General features: G+C 43.8%; 1 protein-coding gene across 1 annotated transcript; it reads right to left on the bottom strand.

Annotated features, from left to right (window-relative positions):
• Positions 1-7,904, bottom strand: ATP6V1G1 (ATPase H+ transporting V1 subunit G1). Its single transcript, XM_066367331.1, has 3 exons — positions 7,735-7,904; positions 3,531-3,631; positions 1-799 (listed from the first exon to the last, which is right to left on the bottom strand). Exons 1-3 carry the CDS (start codon positions 7,814-7,816, stop codon positions 626-628), a joined length of 357 nt encoding a protein of 118 aa, XP_066223428.1. The 5' UTR covers positions 7,817-7,904; the 3' UTR covers positions 1-625.
• Between the last annotated feature and the right edge of the window lie 683 nt (positions 7,905-8,587).

The following is an 8,587-nucleotide window of genomic DNA, read 5'->3' on the forward strand; positions in this document are numbered from 1 at the left end:
AAACACATGACAAACAGTATTTACTTTTAAATGATTATCAGTACACCAAGTAATAACATGTAACAAGTTCTTGAATTCTATCATCTAGTAATTTTGAGCAAGAGATACTAAAAGCAGCCCAAACAATTACACTAGCATTCACTGTTCTAACCTTTAGTCAGAAAGGACTATTGTAAGGCTGGCTGCTGCTTTACAGAGGTTACAAACAACTATTTACTACTTTTTCATAGAGAAAGCCCCTGACCTTCAAGAAAGCTTTAGGGAAAACAAGTACATTTAATCCCTTTCTTTCTTTAAAAAAAAAAAAAAAAAGGTGTCTCTTACTACATCTAAGAAAGAAAAAGTCAATATATACGTTGCTTGAGCTAAAAGGCATAGAAAAACAGACAATATATACCCATTAAATTTCTAGTAAGAGGTAAAAAGATGAAATCTTTGGATAAGGTCTAAGTTTATACAAAGTAACTAGATTTGCTGTTCTTCAAAAAGTAAAAAGACCTACTATATAACATAGAGAATAATTTAATGCCTTTCACAGGAATGTAACTCAAGCTTTGCAGAAGCTTCCTATCCATGGAGGCATCTTAAAGGCCAATCCACGGACCAGGTGCTTCTTTGTTCTTCCCTATCCATTTATGCGATAGTTTTCATGGATTTCTGGCCGGATGTTGCAGACAAAGGCCAGGAGGTTATCCAGGACTTCATCCCTGTTCTGCTGGAAGTAAGTCTGGAGGATGGTCATCTTCTCCTGAGTTTCCTTCTCCACTTCAGTGCTGCAACTGCCATGGGATCCCAGAGCCTGCGGTCAGGAGTAATGACACATGGAATGTCAGAACGACGCTCTGATTAGCCAGGAAAATTGCTAAGCAACTTTCGTACTTTTGGAAAAACCCAATGTTATCAATGAATATAAACAAGCAGCAGTAGGCAATGAAGCCTCGATATTAAAGAGCATGCAGGAAGTTGGCATTCTCAGAGTTAATGGAAGCAAAAACTGATGCAGTCACTTTGGTGGCCAACCTGAAAACATCTATCAAGGAGTAAACTGCACAGCATTTCCACTGATAGGAAGTTCTTCCAGAGAGCAACATACTGACCTCTCCCTAGAGTCGAACATACAGCCCAACCAAAGACTGGAAGGGACCTGAAGGCCCGAGGACTGAAAAGTGGTTAAACAAATGCTGGCGCATCTACACCACATTTAGCTATTGAGAGATGAGCTAAATGGGTATTACAAGACAGAAGGAACTATAAAATATGCAGTTTTAGGGAAAGAAAGCAAGATAATAGAATGGTGTCAGTGGTTAATATATAAGTTTGCTTGTTTGGTTTTAAATGGGGGGGGAATATATGGTGTTTAAAAAAACTTTAGAAAAAATAATAAACACAAAGGCACAAGGGGGATGCAATTTGGGATGCAATACAGAGTTTCACCATTACTGGTTAACATTTTAGCTCAAGTTCAGCAGGAGATTCATTAGTATTATAAATACATAATACCTGTTCTTTCAAACATGAATACTCTAGAATACACAAGATATTATGCATAGTGACTATCTCTGAGGAGAACTACAGGTCTGGGTGGGAGAGAAACTAACTTCTCACCACTGCCCCATTTAACTGCTTTAATATTTTACTGTATGTATGTCTTACCCCTTCAGTCTCCATTCACAGTTTTACAAACACTGATCTACTGCCGTCACATTATGTATGGCTTTCTGTTAACTGCTATACCTACATTATTACAACTTGACCTATCAGGTTCTTAACACATACTTTTTGTGTCTGACCCTTTGTATCACCTAACCTGTTCTCCCCTCACTACATATAACAACTATATCCCGTTCCATCTGTATAACACAAGACAGTTTACAAAGCATGCTCTCACATTACCTATTCCTCCATAACCTATGAGGAGGCTATCACTCCCCTTTCCACAGATGAGGAAACCAAGGCTCAAGAGGTCAGGGTAAACATGCTAAGATTCAAATCTAGGGCTCTTCACCCTCTACTATAACTGTTCACACTAGAGGAATACCCTGAGGCATTTCATAATGGTTAGCTCAGTTGCTAGGTCGTATTTCTTAAAAGTCCATAACCCCACTAGCTCTATTCTATGAACATAAACTCTATGCCAAACCCCAGGACCCAATGCTGAAGAAGTTAGAATGAAATACTAGAAGAACTGAGAGCTCATGCTTGTGGCACAATACAGATACTGTCTCCATAAGCGACTGCAGCAGCAATGTGAAAACGAGATGAGATGGCTGCCCCCACGAGTATTTCTACACGGTTCTGTGGGCAGTCTGACAATGTACAGCACCAATCTGCCCAGGTTAAGAGTCAGAGAAATATTTTAAGTTTTAATAACACTGTTATTGCCCAATGCAAACGTGAGTGAAACTCTATTTACTGCTAAGAGGGAAGCATGTGCACCTGGAACTCGCAGAGGCCACAATGCAGAACTTGAGAATGAAGCCCACAGAGCCAAAGGCAGAGCTGAGAGATGAAAATAGTGTCCTTGGATCTTTCTTTAAGCTTCTGGATAAAAAACAAGTTAGCTTTTCATCTGAGTATTTCACTCATTCCCGTTTTGTCTAAGCGAGTTTGAACTGTTTTCTGTTACCTATACCAGTGGCCCCAACCTTTTTTAGGCCACGGACCGGTTTAATGTCAGAAAATATTTTCACGGACCAGCCTTTAGGGTGGGACAGATAAATGTATCACGTGACCGAGACAATGTCAAGAGTGAGTCTTAGATGGATGTAACAGGGAATCTGGTCATTTTTTAAAAATAAAACATCATTCAGACCTAAATATAAATAAAACGGAAATAATGTAAGTTATTTATTCTTTCTCTGCGGACCGGTACCAAATGGCCCACGGACCGGTATCGGCCCGTGGCCCGGGGGTTGGGGACCTATACCCAACAATCCTGATGGAGTTTCTTTTCTCCGTGAAGACCTCCTCTATCCTTTTCCCTTTCCAGAATTTTCCTTGCTTCCTTTATACTTTTGGCAACGTGTTTCTATACTATTACTGTACGCACTCCACGCCTGGTCATCTAGCCTATACTACTGGTACGTGTCTTTATCGTCACCAAAGGGGGGCTCCGTGTGATCTGTGTATCTCTGCCACCACCCTTTCACAGAGGCGGGTTTGTAGGACTTGCATTCATTACTGAGTCTCCTTGACCACCAGTCAGTAAGCGCCATGAGGGCAAGGACCATGTCTATTTCTGTTCACAGCTCACCACCTAGCATCTGGCACAGGGCCTGGCACATGGTACCTGTTTGACAGCTATTTTTAAATGACTGAATAAGGGAAGACTAAGATCCAACGTTAGTTACAAACTGGTCGCCCTAAGAGATTCAGCCTGAGAATCTAACAAAACATTCAATAACCAAAATTTTAAAATTCAGCCAGAATGAGAATCAGCAAGCTATGCTGGGTCTTTTGAGAGCCTGGAGGGGAGGGGTGGGGAGGGAAGCCTCCACACTAAAGCAGTAGTGAAAATAAACGGAACCCACCGCAGCTTCCTTGGCCTTGAACTCCTTCTCCCTCTGCAGGCGGTACTGTTCAATTTCAGCCTGAGCCTCTTCTTTGGCCTGTTTCAGTCTCCGGTTCTTTCCTGTTTTCAATCAAAAGAACAAGCTACATCAGGAAGTGGTTAAAAGACAAAATGAGGAAGCAGAAACTGAGGTGGTAAATTCTAACATAAACAGCCTGACCAGGCGGTGGTGCAGTGGATAAAGCATCAAACTGGGACACTGAGGACCCAGGTTCAAAACTATTGTACAAGGTCACCGGCTAGAGCGCAGGCTCATCCAGCTTGAGCATGGGGACTCTGGCTTGCGCGTGAGATTATAGACATGACCCCATGGTTGCTGGCTTGAAGCCCAAGGTCACTGGCGTAAGCCCAAGGTTGCTGGCTTAAACAAGGGGTCACTCGCTCTGCTGTAGCCACCACCCCCACCCCATCAAGGCACATTTGAGAAAGCAATGAACAAACAACTAAGATGCCACAATGAAGAACTGATGCTTCTCATCTCTCTCCCTTCCTGTCTGCCTGTCCCCATCTGTCCAGCTCTGTCTGTCACTCTCTCTCTCTCTCTCTCTCTCTCTCTCTCACACACACACACACACACACACAATCTAATGTAAACAAAGAAAAAAGTTTTTAAAGATACAGTTGCAAGAGACATTCAAGGGAGACAGGGAATTCAGAGCTTACTGACAGTAGAGGTTCCTGCCTCCTACAAGCTTTAACTAGAAAGTAACTAGATAAAAAGGACTGACTGCCTTCCATAACTACAGACTGTAAAGATGATGAAAAAATAACTTCAGAATGCATCAGAATATTCTTCCAATCTCAACTACTAAGAACCGACGGGTGACATCAGCCATCTAAGGAACTCTTCCTCTTCCCAAGAAGTAAACATCTTATGTTGATTACAGTTGGAGCTCTGCTGAGAAGCCTCCCAAGAAGACTAATATGCTCCCCAGGGACAGCAACCGAAAATCTAACTAATGAAACAGATGATGTCATACTGGAAACTAAAAGCCAAGCCTGTGCACAAGGGTCTGGGTAATGAAAGTGGTATTGGGAAGGAAAACGAACAGCAATGGACAGGAAGACTGCACAGACACACAGGTGGTCTGGTTTCTAGAAGACACTAGAAACATATATACATGTGTGTATAATACACAGCTGGAAAAATTCTCTAAGTTCTACTGGAACCTGTATAAAAAGAGACCCCAAGACCTACTAACAGACACTTTTACTCTCTGTTCACCAAAGTTTTCAGATACTCAAACGGGGGTGGGGGGGGGGTAGGCAATCAATCTGAAGATTTATGTAATTCGGAGCAAAAAATATCCGGCATCTAAAACTAAGCTTTATTATACATCATTGTATATCAATTGTCCAAATTCCACTCAACCCATGTGGACGAATGAAATTAAATTTAACCTTCCACCTCCTGATTAAGAAAGAATAGAATCCTGGACCCTAATGACCCATTACATCAACACTCCGTGAGGCAAGTCTCAAACAATCAACAGATCTCTCTCTAAGCACTCCAAGACTACTTCTGCAAGCGTGTATTTACTTCAGCACTATTTAGAACCTAGCTGCTCTCCGCTCAACCAACCTGTGCCCAGTGCTCTTCATACTATCCTCATCAGTTGTATTTGAAGCTACATTTCAAAGCCAGAGATCTTATCCAAACCAACCATCTACAAATGGCACTAATGGCCCAAACATCATGCAGTAGCTCCATATAATTTCACAATACCACCCTCCTGATCACTCCCAACTCCCACCGCTCCCTGAATTAATCACCAAGATAATAATACATTCTCTGCCTTTCAACATTCAATTTTGACAGGCTTCTCTGAAAACTAAAAATAAATATGTGAACTGAAAATGCTTTTTCTCCTCAATCTTGTTTTTAATGGGCTTTATATATGGGAGCCAGTGTTGTTTCACTCCAATGAAATAAACCATAACACAATTATTTTTTAAAAAGTATTATGGCTCGACCTGACCTGTGGTGGCGCAGTGGATAAGGCGTCGACCTGGAAATGCTGAGGTCGCTGGTTCGAAACCCTGGGCTTGCCTGGTCAAGGCACATATGGGAGTTGATGCTTCCTGCTCCTCCCCCCTTCTCTCTCTCTCCCTCTCTCTCTCCTTTCTAAAATGAATAAAAAATAAAAAAACAAAAAACAAACAAAAAGTATTATGGCTCAAAGCAATAATCACATGAAAAATTTGGGTTGCACCATTATACCACATCATGCACTGCCTCTTCCCAATTACTAACTAAGCAAGTCAATTATAATTACAGAATAAGAAAGGCAATAATTTTTTTTAAATTGTAGTGCTTCTCAATACTTCTGTTCCTAGTTATTGCAAATCCTGAGATGTATATTAGCCATAAACTCTTTAAAAACAAGTTAATTCAGTACAAATGTAGCTACTGAAATACACAGGCACCTGCACCAGACTTGATGGGATCAAGAATGGTGTAAAACATGACCCATTTCCCCAAAGCATTCATAATTATTCTTACCATATTCCAACTGTTTGTTCCTGCACTTCCCCCAAATAATCTCACATGCTTCCCAACAGTACAACTTGTTACTGATGAGCCATCCAGAAGTCATTCTGGAACTACTGTGTCAAGGGCATAATCAGAAACAATTTGTGAGGAAAACAGAACTTTCCAGTCACCAGAGCAAGTCTAAAAGTCTTGTTCCCATCCCCAGCTGCCTCAAAGAAAGCTTTTTCTATGAAACACAGAGGATCACAAAATAGCCATGAACTTGGGTGTAAGCGTGTCTTATACTAGGAGAAACAGCACGGAATTACTAAAACGAGTATTTCTTGGTATTTTATCTTTGCAGAAGAAAGGAGACCTCCAAACCCAGCTATGCTACTTCCCAGGATGTGTACAAATCATTTCTCTCTGAGCCTCATTTTTCCCATCTGTAAAGTAGGAATAGAAATATCCATCTCGCCAGATGGAAAACTGAATACATAAATCAGACACAGTCCCTCATCTCCATAAGTTGAGCAGAGTGACTGAGCCATATGAAGACACGGGTAGTAATTGCACTGCAATGACAGAAATAGGACTCCTAGCCTAGTCTGAGGGGAGATGGTCAAGTCAGGAAAGGCTTCTTAGAATAACTGCTGCTTCAATTTTGACATCTGAAGGAAGGTTAAAAGAGAACAAACACAAGAAACTCGGAAAAGCCTCATGCAATCAGGGCAAACAGCTATGCAAAGGCTTGCAGGGAAAGCAACGAAGGTGCCTTTGAGGAATCACAGTGGTTCAGCAGTGTGGAGGAGAGTACCTGTGAGATGAGAGAAGAAAGCAAGAACTGATCCAAAAGTGCCTCCACCACTCTAATAAGTAATAAGGAAGTTGGGTTTTATTCTGCAGGCACTAAACGTCTGTTGGCTGTGAAGGTGGTGGGAAAGTCACAGTAGCATTCCAGGAGGGCAACTGCAGTGCGAATGGACTGGAGAAGAGGAAATTTCCACTCACCAGTCTAGATTAGATCTACCTGTTAAATTCTTTAGCAACCTCGCATTTCTCAATTCACTTGCAATTAACCGACCCAGTATCTGCTGCCTTCACTGGGATTCTAAATACCACGATGACGGAGGTCACAGACACATCGGACACCGTGCTTGGTACCCATCAGCCACATTTTAAAAACACTGAAGGACTCAACGAATTAGCCTGCTATAGGAGCCTCGGAGAACTTGATGACCTGGACTAAGATCCCGGCGGTATGCAGGAGGTAAAAATGAACAGATACATAAACCATCACGACTAAAGGTGACGAACGAGGGAGACGAGGAAATAGAACTGAGCAGCTGCGTGGATGGTGGCTGCCTTCTCTGGGACAGAGCACCCAGAAAAGCAAAAACAGTGGGTAGGGGGAAGACAATGAATTCCGCTTAGATATCCCCATTGTACACGCCTCCCAGACACCAAGAAGGACGCCCACCCATGGTTGTCTACACGCCCGATCTATTATCCCACAACGCAACTTCCAGCCGGCCTACACGCCTTCCAGAGCCTTGAAACACACCCCTCCGCGATCGCCCACCACCCCCACCCCGCAGAGTTGCGGGGCCTCATCCACCGACCACCGCTCGCAGCTTGGCGGCGTTCCCGGGCCTCGCGCCACGCCTGGCCGCCCCACCCCGAAACTCACGCTTCCGGGCCTCGGACACCTTCTCGGCGGCCCGCTTCTCAGCCTGCAGCAGCTGCTGGATGCCCTGCGACTGACTGGCCATGGTGGCGGGGACACCAAAGCCGAGCTGAGCGGCCTAAATAGGCTCGGTCGCCCCGCTGGTCAGCTGACCCAAACCCAAGATTTGCGCCTGCGCCTAGCGGCGGCGCCCCGCCCTCCCTCACGTGACCTTCGCAGCGCCGGCTCAGCTGACTGCCCTTGGCGTCCCGTGACTAGGAGGGGTGGGGCGGGGCGGAGAGGGGAAGAGCGGAGGCGCTCGACTGCGCCGGCGCAGATTCGTCTGCACGTTTTGCAGTCGTACATCCCAGGCCTGTTTCAGTGGTATCTGGTCCTTAGTTGGTTCAGTAGTTTTCGCCACCTGGCCACGCCCTCATTGTCTTAATCCCTCGTTTTACAATATTCCCACATTAAGGTCCAGCGAGCAGGGACCAACCTAAATCATTTACCCTATTCTGCACACTGCTTTATTTTCCTGGTTTCTGGAATTTTCCTTGGGACTCAAATATATTAGTGGGCAGATGAGGAACAGTCTTGCCAGGTTCTAGAAGGCGTCTGGACAGGGAATAGGAAGGGAGATTTGGCTCAAGTCTGACATCTAATCTGCTGTGTGGTTTGGAGGAAGGAATACTTTTCTGAACCCGAATTCAGGGAAGGATTGAAATATTCGTAAGTATTTCATGAATGTCTGCTGTGATCCTAGAGCACTGAGTATATGCGGAGGGTACAGCAGAGAGCAAGACGGACAAGGTGGGGCGCACGGTTAATGGACAAGAACAGATTAACTAAAATTGCAAACTGATAAGTAATGAAGGAA

This window comes from Saccopteryx leptura, chromosome 2 (genome assembly GCF_036850995.1).
Source record: "Saccopteryx leptura isolate mSacLep1 chromosome 2, mSacLep1_pri_phased_curated, whole genome shotgun sequence".
Taxonomy (NCBI): domain Eukaryota; kingdom Metazoa; phylum Chordata; class Mammalia; order Chiroptera; family Emballonuridae; genus Saccopteryx; species Saccopteryx leptura.